The sequence below is a fragment of the Mus caroli genome, unplaced genomic scaffold (assembly GCF_978045245.1).
Source record: "Mus caroli unplaced genomic scaffold, Mus_caroli_1 scaffold_2, whole genome shotgun sequence".
In the NCBI taxonomy this organism is placed as follows: domain Eukaryota; kingdom Metazoa; phylum Chordata; class Mammalia; order Rodentia; family Muridae; genus Mus; species Mus caroli.
Window position 1 is genome coordinate 121,353,496 of NW_028227257.1, and position 20,311 is coordinate 121,373,806.

Sequence of the window (20,311 nt, forward strand, 5' to 3'; positions counted from 1 at the left end):
AGGTTCAGCCAGGGCACACAGCCCAGAGCACGATTCTGTCAAGGTCCCAGGGTGTCCTTTGGAATTTCTGAAGCTCAGAAAGGCTCACCACTTGCAGGCTTCAGACATCTTTCTGCCTACACTTGGGCCAGTTTCCACTCAGGAAAGCAGTGTTTCTCGGGTCTCTTTCTATAGTCACCATGCTGTAGGATAGTACCAGGACATGCCTACCATGTCTGTGGGATCCCCCAAGGCTGCCTGCAATCCAGAATGTATTCAGCACAATAATTATTTAGAGTCAGTTTTGGTTTATAGCATTGATGCCAAGCAAGCGAATGCCCAACTGTTCATATGTAATTACCAAGTTCTAAAAGTAAGTGGCCCTTGCCAATACAATACGGCCAGCATGCCAGATGTGATTTCCCTTAGGTGAAAAGAGATGGCTGAGACAAGGCAAAACCTGCTAAAATTGTACCATGTACCAAATGAAATGATAATAATAAAAAAGCAACCAAGAACTACACATGCTAAGGTATGTAGGGGAGCCACCCTATCTTCCTGGTCCAGTGTGGCCCACCTCACAAGGGACTTACTAAATCTGTTTCCATGATCACACCCAGAAGAACTGCAAGAGAACACATTCTCCAGGATGAAATTTCCACATTTATTATTCTTCCATGTGCATAGAAAATGGCAGTGAAGTGTCCTGTGAGGGGGATGAGCATGGCGCTGCTGTCACGCTGGCCTTTGTGCTTCCGGAGTTCACTACTCACTGAAAACAGAGGGCGTCGGAGTTTGTTGTCAACTGTGAACAGTTCCCGGGCGGGCGGGTGGGTTTCCCGCTTGGGTTTTAAGCTGTCCGTTCTTCAAATCTCTTTTCAAATGACACACTGCATTACAATTGATGGCACTTAACCAATGTGGCATTTCCATATTTACACCAACAGAAGGAATTTTTACAAGACATAATAGCATACAATCTTGACATTTAGTAATAGCAATAAAACATGAAGGGCATCCATTTTATTATTTTTTTTTCTGTACAAACTATCTGAACATAACTTTATTCACATTAAAAAAATCATCTGTAAATTGATTTGACCTACACATACCCATCTCATCTCACCCACGTCTCAAGCCTCCCAGCACGTCACCCACACCTTCACCACTAGACTCTACAAGTAATAAGATCTAACACCTACACAGCGCGTACAAAGTCCTCTCCCAAGGGTTTCCTCACTTCCCTGAAAATTCCTCAAAAAAAGAAAAAACAAACAAACAAACCAAAACCTCTTCACTCATTCCTTCCATTTCACTTTCATGGTCACCATCATCAGCAAGACGGACTTCCCCTCAATCCAAACAGAGTCAGAAGGAAAGCGTCCCTCGGCAGGCAGCCGTCTTGATGCTACACCCAGGAGTCCGGGGACCCAGGGTACTGTTCGGCTCTATAAGAAGGTCGTTTAGTGGAATAAAAGTCTACATAATTTGTGGTTGATTTCAGTCCGTACTGCGTTGAGTAATCAGTAGAAGCTGGGAAGTGAACTCGGTCATCACAATAAGGGTCTTCATAGCTGCGAGGAGACTGCAGGTACAGTCTGTATGCATCCAAGGTCTTCCTGGTGGAGTCGTCTTGATAGTACAGCTGCTGATGCTGTTGGCAAGATGGAAAGGCAAATGAGTGAGAGCAATTTAAAAACACACATTTCAACAACACTGATGTGGGCTTCCTGCCTCACAATTTAAAGCACTTTGTGGGCTAAAGAGGGGAGGAAGCTGTTTCAGGTGCACAAATGTTTGCTCACTGCAGGGGTGGACTTTCAGTTATGTTTACAGGCAAGCTGGCTTTGTTTGCTCAAGTCCTGTCCCGGGGCCTCAGGAGAGTTTAGGTCCTCAGCAGAGTTGGCAGAGGCAGCTTTTGCACAGGGAAGTTAAGCATATCCTAGATGTATTTGAGGGCAGGGGATCTGGTTTTAGATATTTCAGATGACCGTAATTAGAGGATTGTATTTTAAAACATTTACTTCCTGGATGAGGGTTTGAAGCCACCATTCAATCTTAAGAGATAACATGGTTTGATGGATTCTGCTGTACAGAGTGGTACTACAGGATGAGCCGTCAAAGCAGGAAGATGACAAAAATCAGCAGAGACAGCCAGGGCTCTACAGAGAAACCCTGTCTCCAAAAAAAAAAAAAAAAAAAAAGCTAGGCAGTAGGTGGCGCACGCCTTTAATCCCAGCACTTGGGAGGCAGAGGCAGGCAGATTTCTGAGTTCGAGGCCAGCCTGGTCTACAGAGTGAGTTCAAGGACAGCCAGGGCTATACAGAGAAACCCTGTCTCGAAAAACCAAAAAAAAAAAAAAAAAAAAAAAAAAACCCAACCAACCAACCAAATCAGCAGAGCAAATGATTGTAGAGCCGAGCCAGTGCCGCCAAGTTCTTGTGAAGGAGGCAAACCGTCACACGTGTGTAGCCACACAGGGCACTGGGTCCTCGCTCCTTCTGTTCTGTCTTAGCTTTGACCTCACCATGATGCCCTCGAATGACCACAGTTTTTATGCTGTCTGCAGCCTCCACCCCCACCCCCCAGTAAGACATTAACATTTACCACAGAGGGACTGGCATCTCACTTAGACTCACTCTAATGTTGGTGGTGTTTTGGAGTGAAAACACTGCTTAACTAACTTTACCTCCTCTTTCAAAGGTAGAGTTAGATTTGTCTTGACTTAAAAAAGCAGCAGCTGAGTGCGGAGGTTGCATGCCATTAATCCTGACCTCTCCCCAGGGTCAAAGGGGAGGGTCATGTTAGCTCAAGTCTGAGGCCCAGTCAAAATCAAGACCACCTCAAAAACTAGAACATGCAGTATAAGTGATGTGGGAGATTCTTTCTCTTTCCTAGCTAAAGAAAGATTATGGTTTAGAGTATGTGTGTGTGTGTGTGGTCTCAGAACATTCTTATTTGGAAGGACACACTACAGTTTTGGCTGGGAAACCCTAGTTGTTTTGTGGTTGAGACAGTGTGGCAGGAAGGTCCTGGTTGGTAGGTCAAGGCCCTCATTTACATGGGCAGCAGACTTGGGGATGAGGAGGAAGTCTTGGTGATTGAGCACAAAGTGTACAAAGAGCTGTGAGATCAGAGTGGGGGCTGTGCTCACCAACCTCGCCTCATCCAAGATGGAAGACACTTCACAGGTTAACAGAGAAGGGGATGGGGAGAGTGGGAGAGGGAAACCACTGGATAAAGGGCATGCACCAGAGGTCTCTCAGAATCCCCCTCAGAGGCATGCAGTCTCAGAAGCACTGATGGAAACCATTTATCTAAACCATGCACACAGCGTGGCTGAGGAGCCAAGATCCTCAGGGGAAACCCCTCGGGCCCTGCATTGAGGCCCAGCTCTCACTGTGCGACTGCTAACCAGCCTTCTGTACCAACGATGTTACAAATTCACCTGTAGCCGTCTATTTTGTTCTCTTGCTGGTGAGGAATAGGAACTGATGTATATTGGTGAAGGTTTGCTGGAGCCTGTAAGAAAATATTTTATTAAATTAAACTAATGCTTATTACACTGGCCTACCAGGTTGTGTGGGTGGGTCCTTCCTTCCCTAGCGCCAGCTCAGGCAGAAGGGCAGCGGCCCAAGTTCCCAGGATCTGTGATGGTTAGCAGCAAAGCCAGGCCATGTGTGTGTGGCAGGCAGCAAGACGCTGTGAATGCAGAGCCCTCCTAGAGAGGGCCCATCTCAGGCTCTGCTCAGCCTCAGGGATGTCTGTAGTTGGCTTTGAGCAGTAGTGCGGTTCCCTGTGCTGAGGCGAGTGATGATCGCCATTTTTCCAGACCCCTGAGCCACAGTGTGAGTCAGAGAGATGGGAAATGCAGCGTTAGAATGAACCTCGTGCCTCCGAGCAGCTGTGAGTCAGTTCAGAGGTCAGGCAGAGGCATGTTCAAAGCAGTGGGGCTATACAGGGGCACAGTCTTGGGTCTGCCATAGCTAAGTATGTTGTAAATGGAAAAGATATTGGTAATTTGGCAACTGTCCTCAAAGAGTCGAGAGTAGACTCCTGATGACACCACTACTCTCCCTGTATTCCTGCCAAAACCAGCAAAGGCTTTATTTATTTTTTAACAAGGAAAATAAGGCATATTCCAAGCAAATTAAGTTTATTGAAACAAGCAGAGATAAAGGGTGCATGCTCGAGAGGTGGTCTGTACAGCGAAGCTGGCTGCTGCAGACCTGAAGCTGCCTGCACTTCAGCCTGTGTGTGTGTGTTCCCTTCTGCACAGAGCTTACTATTGGAAATGTAGCATCTGCAATTTTCTGAGCTATTAATTGCCATGGTAACAATAGTCAATTAGTAAATAGCCCTGTGAAATCACAGTTTCAAAGACAACAGCACAACTCAGACTCCTCCCCCAGCTGCAGTTAAGCTGCCGGCAGCTCTCGCTTATTTCCTTTTAATAAATAGGTTATTTGCCATCTCTTTTCTTCTTTTCTTTTCTTTCTTGTTGAAGAAAACATGCTTTTTCTTTTGCAGTAGCTCATGGCTTCTTTGGAACCTCAGGAGTAGTTTTAATTCCTAAATCTTTGAGAGTGGACCAACTACGTTTTGGGCTAGCAACTTTAAAATATTTTTCATGCATATCTTTCTGAACAGGATATAAAAGTATTAACACTATAATAATATTTTTGTTCTTAAAGGTCATCATACTTGAGGAATATCATATGATATATTCTACAATCCACTCAAACTCTTTCCCCCAAGGGACTAGACTGTTATCAGTCAGTTTGAACTTAGAGCTGAGCCAGTCTGGAGAGTACCTGTAACTCAGGAGAAGCCACATGGGACCCTCACTTCTGATGCACAAGGGACTCTTGCCAGAGTAGGAGGGGGACTTTTTGCAAAGGGACTGGAACCTGGGGCAGCCAGAAATGATCACCAGAGCTAAGCCCTCTTTTTAATTTGTGGTCATCGTATAACTATATTAGTTGATTTATTTAAGACAAGCAGAGAGGGCAACAATCCTGACAGCAGCAGAGAAGGGACGGGGTCGTTTGCTGCTAGGACCGAGCTGACATAAGCATAGGATTGTTCCCAGGACACTGGCTGAGCCACCCAAAGAGGTGACTCCTTCAGGTATCACATCACACACCCAACTGGCATCTTACCAGGGTACAGGCCTTTATGTGTGGTGTCCCCTTGGCTATTGTAATACTGCATAGGTGGCTGGGTCCTATCGTATTCAGAGCGAGGCTCTCTGATTCCTAACAGTGCTGGTGAGGAAGAGGTGCTGCCAACTGAAGGAAGAGGCAAAGGAAGGAGAGGGGAAAAAGAGAGAAATCAGATTGTCAGCAAATCTGGAAAGTGCTCCAGGAAAACAAAGGCTATTTATTAGCAATGCCACAGTAAAACCATCTCTTAGAGGTGTTGAGGGCAAAGAGCAGCCAGACCCCGAGGACCATGAATGCACCCTACATTCCTATCCCAGCAAGGGTGACACCTGGGCCCACAGCAGAGTAGCAAGCAGCCAGCTCTAGAAGCCCAGGGTAGGGGGTGGTAGGCAGCAGGGATCCAGGGACTTGACCCGCCTTGGAAAACAACTGGAGTAACTTAAGAGCCATGCAAGAGTTATTTCTATTTTGTGGTCACAGTTTAGCTGCCATCGTTTATGTACAGATGTTTGGTAGCAGGTTTTATAGTGAATTTTAATTTCTGGTCTGGTCTAGTGTGTCTAGAAGTGCCCAGTAAATAACATTTATGCTTCTCTATGGTGATCTATTGTCAGGAGATCATGTGAACCCAGTGTCCCCGGTGACTTCTGATGCTAGCCTGGGCCACACAGCTGATAATGATTAGCCATGACTAGCCATCTACTCCTGGGTCCCCTTTTGGACAATTATTATTATTATTTTTAAAAATTTGGCCGGGAAGGTAATGTGAGGTGTTTCTTTCCCCATTAACAGTCTGGTCTGTAATAATAATAACCAGAGGCCTTATCTTTACCCCATTCACTTGAAAGCAGTGGTCCTCCAGCCTTGGCCCTGTTGCCTTGCACAGCCACGCCTTCTGAGGCCCTGGCAGGGCAGTTCTTTCCTTGTGCTGTTGGGTGGGCGGGCTGAGCATGCGTATCTGTGTGTCTGTGTCACTTCCAGCTCACTTCTGGGAAGATGGCAGGACAGAAGACAGCAGCTTCCCTTTGTGAAGACACTAACGAGGCAGTGGGCATGCTTATAAGCACATCCCTCCTCAGTGCCAAGTGACGAGGGTCGGCCCTTAGACAGCTGGGAGACAGGAGCGACACACATCTTCCCTCTAAGTAGAACACAGAGGGCTACCTAGGACCAGGGCGGGGCCATCAGCACTTCTGCTTGAGGTCCCAGTGGCAAATCCATTGCACAGTAGCTGTGTGCTGATCTGTTTGAAATGACTCTGTGCTTGCACTGAAGGCCCATGGCTGGCAGCCACCCACCTCTCCTGTTTCCCTTGACGGGCATGCTTAATAGTTTCATAAAAGGATGTATGCAAAACCAAGCAGAATTCTTGGTGAATAACACAGCTCATAATTTTAAACCAAGACATATATATCTATTACACACAGTAGGTGTAAACAATGTTTTAAAAAAAAAAAAGAAAAAAAGAAAAAAAAGAAAAGAAATCATCAAATAAAGCAAACAGCCGTTAACTCCTAGCACAAACATAGACATCCAATTCCGTGGCGAGAGCCCTTGGGCATGGGCATCAGTCTTTTTGTCCACATTTGTCCACATGAGCAATAGGACTGTCAGAAACTGCACAGCTGTCTACAGCAGATAATATATGTGTCAGAACGTGGGATTTAAAGCCAAATCAAAGTAAGAAGCATCATTTTTCCTGTTTCATGCAGGTAAGAATGAAATTTACAGGACTGTTTGACTCGGCAGTCATAGCATGAAGCATTAGGCTGAGTTCTACAAATGAGCGGGTGGAGCAGTTGCCAAGCGTCTCAGCTTAAGGTTCAAGGAACTTTCTAGAAGGCCATATCAGGGTGGCTGGTTGGGCGGTGTAAAGGTGTGGGGGTGCAGGTCTGCAAAGCAGCCAGGCGACTGGGAAGTGCCACTGCAAAGCTCCAATGACCTATGTTCTAGAAGCCTGTTCCTAAGAAGTTTCACCAAGAAAACTAAGGAAAAACCAAAACCAAAACCAAACTCCACCCAAAGCAACAGCAGCAGCAGCAGCAGCAGCAGCAGCAGCAGCAGCAGCAGCAGCAGCAGCAGCTCCTTAGGAGGAGACTTCAAACTTATGCAAAGCTGGCAGAGATGACATTCCTAGTCAGCCAATCTTCAATTACTCCCCACCTCCCAGGACTCTGCATCAGGTTACTGGTTCAACTGGTCAGATACAATGCCAGGGCCCCTTCCCCAACGTGGGGAAGCAGAATTCAGGTGGGGGCCGGCCCTGGAGGCTTTTCTTTTCTTTTTTTTAATGCACTGCAGCTGATATAAGCAGTTTTATCTTTCCAAATGAAAGAAAGTGGCTGATTACAACTGTGTGCGACTCTGAAAGCATGCTCTCAGATAGATGGGCAGGGCTTACATGACATGCTTAATCTGCTCATGCTTGTGTGTGTGTGTGTGTGTGTGTGCGCGCGCGAGTGCACGCACATAACAATCTTTTGTCATAAAAATGTACACTGACCTGACTGAATGATGGGCGACATCTGTTGGTTGGTGGTGGACAGAGAAGGGTGTGATTTGAATCGGTCTCGCTCTAGCGTGGACACAGGTGTAATAAAATGGTTCTGATTCCACCCATCCTGTGGAGTTAAAAGAGACAGCTCAAAATGAAAACCAGCACTTCACTGCAATTAGGAATTCAGGCTATGAGGAACGCTCATCAGGCCATGAGCCCCAGCTACCGTTGGGTGTTTGTTACCTTTTTGTAAATGCTCCGGAGGTCCCGGTACTGCCATAATGTATTCAAGACCTGGGCTGCCGCCTTCACCACTTTCAGAGAGGATCTAGGGAGAGATGCGGTTTAATGAAGACACAGGTAGCATGGAGAGACTCAGGCTGCAAACCAGCAGCCAAAGGAGCAGGATGGAGGCTACCAGATTCTGTGGGCAGAACTAGAATCCTGGGAAAGGCAAGGGTGCCCTCTAACCTTTGCAGCACACAAGAAGCCCCTGAAAGCAGTCACTCACACCTCTGATTTCTCCCATCCCATCTCCTCTTCAATTCACAGCCTCTGTATGACTGTCGTATCCGATGGTCAGGCCTCAAGCTTGTTCTACCTGAGTAAGCAGGGCTTCTGACTCCAGCCTAACTCTCTTCATCTCCTTCTGTTTGGATTCCAAGTTACCACATGCTCCCAGGTTTTGGCTGCTCCTTTCTGCGTTTATTTTGGGGTCCTAATCTCCCTGACACCTGTCAACCTTCACTTCTATAAACGAGCCATTTAAATGCTGACTGACCCCCCCCAGGTAAATTTTTCCAGTTTGAGTATTGGCCTTGCACCTCTCCTGCTGACCTACCACACTCGCACGCCCCCGTGCACCCCCCCCCCTCATTCACTGGATGTCTAATAGTTATTCCCACACACCCAAGTCCAGAGCAAACTCAGGACGGTCCTCCCGTAAGCTTCCCTGCCTAGATATGGCCTCTTTGATAACCACTTTGGCGTCATTCACAATCCTCTCCTCTCCTGCCGCTCACTCATCAGTTAAACCTGTTGAATTGCTTTTCAACCCCATCAGCAATGCTGTCACCGCAGCTGCTGCACCCTAGCCTTTAGTGTGCCTGTGGGAAACTGGCCATGGTACTCCTCTGCCCACTGCTCTCCAGAGGCTCTGGTGTCATTCAGAGACTGAGACACCGACTATAAGGTCCTACTGCTTCTCGGTCCTATTGCTCCCCCAAACTCCCTTTCTTCCTCCTGCACCGGGTTCTGCTTTTCCTCGCCTGCCCGGCAGCCTCTTGCTGGACTCTGCTCACATGCTTCTGCCCCAGAGGGGCGCAGTGCCCGCCCTCACCCCACACACTTCCTTCCTCAGGTCATCTTCCTGCCATCACCAGGAGTCCTTCCCTGCCACTTCTCTCTCCCTGACATGTTTGCCGCCTTCTCTGAGTTGTCATCTGTGCCTGTGAGTGCCATCTGCTAGGCTCTGCTGCTGTTACTCATTGGGCGCCTCGTCGGCCTCAGCCCTGGAACGCTGTTTTGTGCTCCACTCACTGCTGTATGCCTAGCACTGGGACAGCACGCGGACATGCAGTAAGCACAGAAAGGGCCACAAGGAAGTACAGTGCAGGGAAGCCAGACACAACTTAAGTTGCTTTAAGACTTTTTCTTTCTTTTCCTTTTTAAAAAGGATTTATTTTTATTTATGTGTAGAAGTGTTTTGTATATATGTATGTGTACCATGTGCATGCCTGGTGCTCTCAGAGCCCAGAAGAGGGGGCTGATTCCCTAGAATTGAAGCTATGGGTAGTTTTGAGCCTGCTGTGGGTGCTGGGAACCAAACCCAGGACCTCTTTCCAGCCCTGCCTGGTCCAAGCCGCCCTCGTTTGCATTAAATAAGAGATTAGACTTAGGTACCTATTTATGTGTCTATCAAGTACACATACCTTTCTACAAGTGCAGGCTATCTGGTGAACTTCTCAGAGTGTGTAAGGTGATCATATGACCTTGTGTGTGTGTGCGCGCGCACGCGTGCACACGTGCTTGTGCTGGAAGAAGCCAGAGGAATGGGCTCTTAACTGCCCAAGAAATTTCATCTGCCTAACAGGAGAGGCAGGGCAGGTAGCTTACTCTTGTAATCCTAGAACTCAGTAGACTGAGGTGGGAGGTCTGCTATGAATTTGAGACCAGCCTGGGCTACACAGTGAGCCTGGGCTACAGGATGGGGCCTTATTTGAAAGAGAAAAAAAATAATCAAAACAAACAAATATACTGTATGCATTTGTTACTAATGAAAATTTAAAAATACAAGAAATAAAAACGCTGACGGGCTACGCTGTCTATGCTGACAGATGGGGTTTCTCGTGGGTAAGGTGATGGCTTTCTGCGCTGTTTCTATGTTTTAAGAATTCCTTCAGTGGTATCAACTGGAAAGACTTGAAGAGCTGTAATGTGAATCTCAGCATTGGCATTCAGCTGATTAAAAAATTGTCCTTATGCACGTACCAGGGCCAAGCTTTTGTTGTTAAGGATACAACAGCAGATAAGGGACAAAGTCCCAGGCACCTCGAGAGTGAGATGCTAGCCGACGACTCAAAACAGTCAGTGTCAGGGAGAATTTAGTGGGAACTGTGTGTGTGTGTGTGTGTGTGAGTGCGCATGGGAGAGTGCTACTGACCTACGGTTTGAAGAAGGTACTTGGCATTCCCAGTCCCATTTCGCTGATCTGACACTAAGACAGATTTAGTCATAGCTGCAGCCCCGCAACAAGAAACCTCTACTTTGCTACGATCTGCTCTGCCCACTGGTGCTGCTTCATCTGTTACTGTCGTCCAAAAGCAAAGGGACCGAGCGCAGAGCACTCACGCGGAGTGCTGGTTTTCATGCTCTCTGGGCACTCGGCAGCAGAATCAATCTCAAAAGTGAGGATTTAAAGACATTCTTGCAGAATAGGCTGTAGGCGTGGAACAGAGCTCAAGCTGCAAAGGCGACGGTGGCCCTAAGATTGTCACCACCCTGGTGCTTTTGGTTCTTCTAGGAGCGGACATGAACAAATGTAGCTTTAGGGATGGTTACAGCCTGGACATCTGAGTCTCCCAACATTCCTAAGTACAAGTCCTAACTCAAAGCGACAGTGCTGGGAGGGGCAGCCTTTGAGAAAAGTCACCTGGAAGAGACTGTTCCATGTGAGGGCAAAGCTCACTCTCTCTAAGACCGGAAAGGGACTTAGACCAGATATAAAATCTGTTGGGACCTTGATCCTGGATTTCACAGGTGCCACAATTGTGGGAAATAAACTTCTATTGTTCACAAGCTCCCTAGCCCACAGCATTTTGTTACAGTAACCTCAGAAGATAGAGTGAAGGAGTGAGGTACACTATAATAAAGGAAATGCCCGCATATGACAAAAAGCAGCCTGCACCATTACAAGTCTTAGCTAGTGTAGACAACATGTGAGAAACAGAAATAAATCCCCACTTCATGCATGGCTCCTTCTCTCACCCAGGACCCAGGACCTCACACTTGCCTGTCTCCTCTGCCTTTGGTTATGTTCACCAGCTTCTCTATACCTCCCGAGTCGGCCAGAGCTTTGGCATTCTCCATGTTTTTGCTGGTGACCTCGTGCAGAGCACAGCAGATGGCTGCCACAGTCTCATCCGACAGGATGCTGGGGCCGTTGCCACCTGGAAGCCTGTTCACCAGGTCTCGCATGGCGTATTTACCTGCCGGGTGTACACGACTAGGGTCAGCGTTTCACAGGCATCAGCTTTTTATCACTATTGTTGAAAATCCTTATAATAGGAAGGCTTTTACAAAACAAAACTTCATGACTCCTTTATAAAACACTACTGTCACTTGCTGAAAGAAATATAAATCAGTGTATAGAAGTGCTCAGAGGAGTGGACTGGCTGCGGTCCGTACTCTCCGGTCATGGCTGTAATGAAGGCTTAGGGCAGAAATGCTCTTCTTAATTCCAGTGTTTCAAAATGCAATTTCCACTCAAAGCTTTTCAAAAAACTTATCTTTGAATCTGGACTAACCAAGGTTGTCAAAAATACTTTTCATTAAGTCTTTCTGGGTCTAGTCTGTCGAGTCACCTAAGAACAGTCCCCTACTTGAACAAAGCTGAAGGTTCTGTTGGCTGATCTGTTATCAGCAGTTAACTACAGTTTCCTTAAAAGATACAAGGGAAAAAATCTTCTACTGAAACTGGAGGTATATTATCTCCTCGAGGAGGCTCAGCAAGGGAAGCAATTCTTTATAAACACCCAACTTCCCCTACTCCTCTCCAAACAGGTTATCTCGAGCTTTTTCAATTCCAATTACCAACTGACAATGTGGGATAAATGTACTACAAACAACAGAAATTAAGGCCAAAGTAAATATTTTCTTAGGCCGCGCTAACCAGGGTTCCCATCAGAGCAGGGTCTATGTGCAGCGGTGGCTGTGTCTTTATCACAGGCAAAGCTTGGGTAGAGCAGAGGTGGCTGGGAGAGCGGAACAGCGGTGATGCTGGACGCCTACTGGATAAATGTAGCTCCTGAGTTCGGGGACAATCAGCTCTGGTGACTCTGATCACTCATAGACGGCCAGAATGTGCGATGATATGCGACTAGTTAGGTCTTTTTTTTCTTTTTTGGAGTAGAAACACTCTGAGTATATATCTTTTCATAAGAAACTCTGAGTATGGATATAACTTCCAAGTCTTAATAGGACTGCTCTGAAGGAAGTATGGGACCTGGGCAGGGGCCACAGAGAGGCTCAGTGAGACTCCCTTTCTTGGGGGATGATCTGTCCCAAAAGAAAGGAAGCATTCATCTGGACAATAATAATTGAAAGTGGCATTTCTGCCAACCAAGGTGCGACAGCCTTGTCTTTGCCACATTACTCCATTTAATGTTTAGTTTCTCCTTTAGTGGTGGGACTTGGCTTGATCTGAGGGTCTTGTGAGTGCTACATAAGCAGTCCACCATGATGCTAACCTATCCTGTAGCTCTCCTTTTATCTGGAGATGGGTCTCACTCCTGCGGATTGACTTGAACCTGCTCTGTAGGCCAGGCTGGCTTTGAATTCGTCTGCTTCAGCCTCCTCAGTAGTTGTGATTACTGGCTTGCTCCACCAGGCCAGGATCATGGCTAGTCTTAAAGCTAAATAATACTCATTCTCTCTAATGTTTTTCTCTTACCCCTCCCTCTTTCTATTATTTTATTATGTTTTAATATAACTGTATTATGTATGTGTCTATGTATAATTGTATTTTAATATAAGTTGGGTCCAAACTCACACAAATCCATAAAATAACATGCATCCCCACATCATCAGCCATGGGGCTGGCATGGAGTGTTAACAGATGTATGGTATTTCCTCATTTCTAATTTCCTCTAACAGTGACCCTGTTACCAACTTCCTTTCAGAACCTGGAGGGAGCTCCGATTTCCACCCAGAAGCAGTAGGCAATAGAGGCCACTCTGGGTCATGAGCTCAGTGAGCAGCAGGTTCAGGATAGAGGGTCCAGCCCCCAGAGTGCCTTTCCTCTTCTGTTACCATCAAAGTGGGATAGGGCTGCCTGGAGAGCAGCAAGCCACATGGCGTGCGAAGCATGGGCAGGCTCATTCTTGGCTCTTTGCCTGTGCTGATGTACGGACTGTGACACAGGAGCAAAGGCCTAACACATAGTGTACAGGCGGCCTAGTCCTTACCTCCTCCCCAACCTGACCTGGTCTAGGGATGGAAATAGATGACAGTGGTTTGTCCCTGGGGTGAGCACTCACACAGACCTGAGAGGGAAAGCTACCCAGGGCTCAGATGGCTTCTTTTTGTGACTTAAAAGAGGATAGTATTGGTGGATGAGCAGATATGAGCACAAATACTGGAAAAGGAAACCAAAGTATTTTCTTGTTCTTGCTGCTCAGGATGTAACTTCTCTGAGGGACTAGAGACACCAAACTCATCATCTAGTGGCGCTGTTACATACACCTGACCTCACTGGAGATGCCTGGCTTCTCTGGAAGTTTACCTTCACAGGTCCATGTCTAATGAATGAGCCTGCCTCTTGTTGAAGATGACTAGTTGAAAAGCTGGGAATCCAAATATGCAAAGAAATGGGGAGCAGGCTCAGCTCTAGACACTTTGAAAGGGCATACATTAACAAATCAAGAGTTCTGCAACTGCCACAGTTGCTTCTCTGGCAGCACTGCTGTCACCAGTACGCACCTATGAGCTCCTTGTTGCGAACGTCCAGCGCCATGTTCCTCAAGGCAGTGGCCACAGAAGAGACAACTCTGTCATTATCCATCCTTAGAAGCTCGACAAGGATAGGAAGCCCTTTTTCCTTCCGGACAGCTGCCCGGATGTATGCTGCAAACTGGTGAGAAAATGGGGCCTTAGTGAATAAGACGTAGCATTTCACTCTCATGCGCTGCTGCAATCTACAGAGATAAACTAATAAATTAAATGTTTTCTGTCCAGTGGGGACTAAATCAGTGGTGCCACCGTTTGGGAGATAGACAGGCTGGGATGGCTGATTTAAAAAGAAATCCCTCAAAGCCTGAGGACCTAAAAACCACCATCTGTCAGGTTTCTGTGCAGGACACAGAGGGAGTGATTACTCTTCCTCTCAGATATATAAACGTGATTAAGGAAGGCGCTTTCCCAGTTGGTCCCACACTGGTCCAGAGGCTAGGAGGATGACAGAGACAGACTCTCACATAAATTAGAGGGGAGCCTGGCTCTCCTGGGTTACTTATTTTTTAGCACACACAGCAACAATATTGAGAGTTTGGTAACCTGACCCCCCCCCCCCAAAAAAAAAAAAAAAAAAACTGCTGAAAAATTTCCTTTACTTGGAAGAAAGGGATTTCTCCACAGACACAGGCATGATAACTCATACCCAGAGCAAAGCATGCTTGGATGCAAGATGCATCCTCAGTCAACATTAGCTGGCTACACGCTGTGCACCACGAGAACCGGAACGCAGGACTGAGTTATTACTGAAGAAACAACAACAAGGTAATGTTACAGAATAAAGCAGGAAGATTCAAAGAAGTTGCCCAAGTAACATCTGATATCTTCCTACTGTGGACAAAGCGTGAGGACAGGGACCTGTTAGCTCTCTGAGACTGCTGTTAATGTTAAAATATGTGACTGACTGCCCAGCTTCTTGAATTCTAACAGATTATGTTAATAATATACATGAAAGGAAAAAAATGCCTTTTAAAGATACAATTAACATTCACTGCATGAAGTGATCGATTTTAACTTCCAAATCAAATGAAATCCACAGGGAGGAGATACAGTGCAAGGCTCACTACTGCAGAAAGCACTGGGGTAGTGCGCAGCTTCCTGAAGCTGCAGGATGCATGGCTTCCTAGTTCCCTAGACTGCCAGGCCAGCCCAGCAAGCCTTTCCCACAGCTGCCCCTCTATTGTGTGTGTGTACACACACACATGAAATATACTTCTTATGTGTATGATTATATATATTTATATAAATTTATAATATATAATATATATATATAAATAGAATCACACATAAAAGAAATATGTCTCTTAGTTTTTAGTTATATGTATCTGTGTATGCACATGTGAGCACCCAGAGTGGCCAGAGGGCGTCAGAGTCCCTAGAGCTAGAGTTAAAGGCAGCTGAGGGCTGTCTGGTGTGGTGCAGGAAACCAGACTCCTGTCCTCCTCAAGGACTAAGCGCTAAGCCATCTCTTCAGCCTCAAGGGTCTGAGAATCTGAGTTACTATTGCTGATACTAAGAATACTTAACTACAATGTTTGTATTTTACATAAGCATCCTGATCCCGGGATTTAAATTCTACAAAATTCAATCACGTGTGTCTTAATTATTACACTTTTAACCATCAGGTGATTCTTTGGCTACGAAACAAATACTTATAAGCCAGGAGCTGTCTTCAGTCCTTGTCGCTGGTGATTTTGCTCAGTGCTGTCAATCACCTGGGCACATTATTCATTTCCCCCACAGATGAAGTTGCTGAGGTCAGGGCTCCTCCACGTTGGCTCACAGGAGCTGGGATTCTTGTGAATTTAGTCAGCCCTAGCACTAAGCTGTTAGCACTTCAGACACAGTAAATAAATAACCACATTGCTTAGGTAACACCAGGCCACAAGAATTTGTACAGATTCTCTGTAAGTCACCTGAATGAAATGTGCACACCCGTGTCTCCTAACAGAGCTCAGTCATGGAGAATCCAGTCCCAAAGAGCTTTATTTTGGGTGGAGTGGGATGAGGAGCCAAAACAAGAGTTACCCATTTGTCAGAAAGTTTCTGGTGACTGAAACTGTATCACACAAGGACTGTCTGGGAAAAGTGAAAGATGGCGTCTAAAGTTTTAAGAAACTTTGCTTCCGATTGTGGTAATGACAGGAAACCATTTTCATGTTCCCAAGGTTGCACACGTATAAAAAGACAAACTTCCTACTCTTGAAGGAGCCTGAGGAAAGTAGGGTATTCCCACGAGCACTGCCAGACCCCAGCTTTCAGAACCAGGTCCCCATCTTCTTTCATTATGATGTGGCACTGGCTCCTTTTGGGAAGCCCAGCCTCTAGTTTTTCTTATCCTCATCCCTTGTAAAGCCACAGAAGTGACCCAACAGTGTTCCCACTGGCTTGTCTTTGTTATTTAGCTGCCAAAAACCTCAGTGTCCCCTTGTCTGTGGGTCAGGCCTCATTCCTGAAGCTCAGCGTCCAGTGTTGGATGTGATGGCCAGCTCCAAGGCAGCCAGCCGCTCTGTCTGGTCCTGTCTGCTTTGCCTCAGAGCAGCCTGCTGAACCCAGTGTCCTTTCCTCCCAGAAGACCTGTTCCCTCCTGTCCGTCCGTTTTTTTGCCCATCAGCTCCTCCTCTCCACCCCAGCCTTAGACCCTGGTGGCTGAGCTCAGTTCATCCTGCAGGGGGCCTTCAACTCCCTTCCCCCTTTTCCCTGCCAGCCCACCCTAGAAGTCGGTTTCCAGGATCACACAGCACCGACCCAGTGGATACTATAATATTTGCGCATCCACCTCAGATTCTCAGGGAAGGAACTTCGTCATATTCATTTTAGGGTGCTCAGAGTGGCATCTTGTCTCCTCCCCAGACCGCGTAACTCCCTTTTATGGACAAACTCTATAAACAAGTGTGTTCCTTTCCCACTGTGGCTGACCCGACCACAAAGACAGACAGAAATGTGTACAGGAGGAAACATCTCACCTTCCAGTTGCCAGCAGAGAGGTTCTGCAGGGATCCGGCAGAGCCTTCCAAGGTGGCTGGGTTGGAACTTTCTGCTAACAGAGTCAGGTACGGCTTTACCACTGACGGATGCCACAGCATCTCGACTCCCTTGGGGGACTTGGACAGTCCAGGGATAGGCCCGACTCCATCCCACTGAAAGACAGACGGCACAGGCTGAGGGGAAAGGAAACGGGTAAGCCCTCTCGCTGCTACGCATGCATTTTGCTAGACTGGGTTTTAGCTAAATAGCAATAATCTTTTCTGTCAATTACAGCTTCTCACTCTCCAACAAGTAAAACGGTAGAGAAAAGGAAATGCTAACTTGGTCCTCTTGTGGAGTTCTCTTTTTCTTTTTCTTCTTCTTCCCCCAGCAGCTTGGTTCCGAGTCTTTGCTGGGAGACTCTTTTCCTAGTAAGTCATCTAGTTCATTCAGTCCGAGCAGCCGGGCCTGAGGGACTTCCAGCTCCAGCCGGTATGACAGGTTCCTCAGGGTACACACACAGTTCTCCACTGTCTGAAACCCAACACAGTGTGTAATTAAAAACATCACATGAGACGACTTGGCACTGCACACACCAACAGGAAATAAATGGAGAACGTGAAGGAAATATTGCTGACTTAGAATGTGATGTCTAAGGGGAGAAGAACTGCTCTCCAGTCTTGAGGGCCAGGGTGCAGCTGTGAAGTATGGACTGGCTTTACACTAAGATCCACCAGGCCTGTTCAGTGCCACAGGGCACTGGAGATGCTGAGGCCTCCCTTGACTCCCCATCCCCCACCCCAGTACTTCCTTCTCCCTTCCCGGAAGCAGCCCTATCGCCAGGTCTAACCTCTGCTGCCCCTCTATTTCCTGTCTCCCATCTCTGAGGAATGCTCTAATTTTTCTGTTGACATTTTGTCTTTTGCATCTGTTTTTCTGTACTTTAAATCTTTAATTGGGGCGGGGGGTGGGGAGGGGGCACAAAACTGTCATTCCAACTCCGATGTCTAAAGTCACTGTTAGAGTTGCCCCACCTGCCAAGTCCTCCTTCCCAATTTGCTTGTTTCTCTCAATGTCATCTGCAGGCCTTCTTATTTAATGAGCTCAACTAAAAACTTGGCTGTTTCTTTGGAGACACCCCCCATCCCCAGCCGGTGAGACTTGTTATTTTTTTTTCCTCTCAGACTCATTATTGTGACCCAAGATCTACCAATGGCTTCTCCTAGCCCAGCCCAGCCCAGCCCAACACCACAGGGGCACACACCTTGGGACTCCTGATACTCTAGCTTGGACTTCCTGTCTTCCCAGCCCCTGGGGCAGAATTCGCTAGAATGTCACAAGAGGAAACAGGAGGGCGCAGAGAAACTGGGGTGGGGCTGGGATGGGGCAGTGGCTAAGAATAGGAAGAGAGCACAGGGCTGTCACCTGGAAACCACACAAATCCGGGACCAATGTGAGGTCCTTCACTCATGGTTCCAGGTCTTTTGCATTGCCACATCACCCCCAACTTGTGCTGTTGAGAGAGCCTCATTCTGTTTTGCGGTGAGCAGCCCCAGGCTGCAGAATTTCAGACACCAGATGGCATGTGAGTGGGTGGGCAGCTGGGAGGGTACTGACCTTGCTGTCGTAATCAGAAGTGTTCACACACGTGTGGATCACATACAACAGCGAGTCCACCAGCCCCTCGCAGGAGCGCATTTGTTTTCGTGCTTCCTCCCCGGCAGAGCTGAGGTTCCTGGATGGACAGAAATATGTGGGAGCTGCGGAGCCGAACAACTTACCCTACAGCCATGAAGTCTGACTTTAATGATCCCTGAGAATGGGAGCAGAGAGCAGCCATTGAAAGGTGGCTTGAGATAGACCACCAATTGCCACTCTACCCTTTGTTCACTGAGCTAGCCCATTCCTTTAACGTGACTAGTCACTCTCTCTCCTGAAGCTCAACCTTCAGTTGAGTAGCTTCTGTGGTGGTTCAGATATGGGCTGTTATGTAATTCTTGGACGCCAGCTTGACTACATCTGGAATTACTAAAAGCCAAATTGCTGGGCACACCTGTGAGGGATTTTGTCTTGATTTAATCATTTGAAGTGGGAAGATCCACTTTTAATCTGGATCTTTGAGGTGGGAAGACTCGCCTCTAATCCAGGCCACACCTGCAGGCAGCCTGTATAACGGACACGGAGGAAGGAGGCTCTCTGTCTCTGCCCGCTTGCTCTCACGCTTGCCAGCAACCCTTTGGGATTCTAGCTACACTAAAGATCATCTGAGGCACCCAGCCTCATGAACTGGATTCTATAAGTTCTATAAATTATAGTAAATTCTAATAAATCCCACATATACATGAGTATGTATTTATATATAATACTATATTATAGATCCCATAAATATATTATAGATTACACTCACACACACAGACACACACACACCCCACACTTTATTCTGTAAGTTCTGTTCCTCTAGGAGAACTCTAACACATAGTCTTTAAATGATCACCACAGATTCACCAATAACTCTTACGTCACTATTATCTTCTCTGGTGCCTACTGCCATCTTCCTGTTCCCTATTTGTATCTTCCTCACAGCTGGAGCCCAGCTCACCTTATTCCACTCTGGTTTTACAAAAGTGACATTTACCAAGGATTACAGCAGGGTTGTACCCTGGTCTGGTACTCGCTGCCTAACTGGGTAGCTGAGGAGGAGGAGGAGGAGGAGGCTCACACTTCCCTGGCTCCAGGCTGGAGGGTGGGACGCTGCTTCCCACTGAGCACTGGCCACATGAGCAGACCCACTCAGCTCTGGTCACCTGAGTGGAAGGACCTGCTGCTTTCTTGGCTCTTCACTCCCACCCATTCCCAGACAAGGGCCTTGAGTCACAGTGCAGAGGGCTTGGGAGCTGTAGCCCAGGCTATCTCCCTGTGGCCCAAGCTCTCTGCCCCAGAGGTGTTCAGATGCCTTGTTTTTGTTTTCCCGTTCAGGACTAGGACTCGAACTCAAGGCCCTGTGCATGACAGCATTGTCACATCTGTTCTGCAGACAAAGCCACTAAAGCTCATGGTTGAACTGGGGAGCAGGGGCCTTGCCGGTCACCCTGTCATACTGCCAAAGCTCCTGCTTCATATGCCTTGAGCAAGAGGCTGGGGACAGGGTCAGATGTGAGTGGGTGTGTAAAAGTTACTTCTATTCTTCTGAAGTAATTGTCTCCGAGGCTTACTGCCTCAGCCTGCTAACCTGGGCCCACTCCTGGAAGCTTCTAGCCTCTGTACAGTCTAATCTAGGCCTGGAAATGTTCGCAGTCTCTGAGACTTACTGCTGAATAGGCTCACCCTTTCTTGTTCTTTCTGATCTCTGACTGGTTGGTTCAACTCAGCCATTCTGGTTCAAAACTGCTTTCCATGCTAACTGATTCAATCTGGTTTCTCTCTTTGCCTCTCCTGAATTGCTTTGCTTGACCCGCAAGCTAACTCTAACAATTTG

At 47.1% G+C, this 20,311-nt stretch overlaps 1 protein-coding gene across 15 annotated transcripts in view; it reads right to left on the reverse strand.

Moving 5' to 3' along the window:
• Positions 1–619: 619 nt before the first annotated feature.
• Positions 620–20,311, reverse strand: part of Pkp4 (plakophilin 4) — a 207,345-nt gene continuing 187,653 nt past the window's right edge. For 11 of the 15 annotated variants that reach the window (XM_085834893.1, XM_029474653.2, XM_085834892.1 and 8 more), the window contains 10 exons: positions 18,454–18,571; positions 17,179–17,370; positions 16,836–17,009; positions 13,840–13,990; positions 11,153–11,348; positions 7,885–7,969; positions 7,648–7,765; positions 5,142–5,270; positions 3,428–3,501; positions 620–1,633 (listed from right to left, as the gene is read on the reverse strand). In XM_085834893.1, coding sequence (XP_085691019.1) covers positions 1,388–1,633; positions 3,428–3,501; positions 5,142–5,270; positions 7,648–7,765; positions 7,885–7,969; positions 11,153–11,348; positions 13,840–13,990; positions 16,836–17,009; positions 17,179–17,370; positions 18,454–18,571 — 1,483 coding nt within the window. In that variant the 3' untranslated portion in view covers positions 620–1,387. The remainder of the gene's footprint in view (positions 1,634–3,427; positions 3,502–5,141; positions 5,271–7,647; positions 7,766–7,884; positions 7,970–11,152; positions 11,349–13,839; positions 13,991–16,835; positions 17,010–17,178; positions 17,371–18,453; positions 18,572–20,311) is intronic. The other 4 variants (XM_085834896.1, XM_085834895.1, XM_029474655.2 and 1 more) reach the window with 1 other exon arrangement.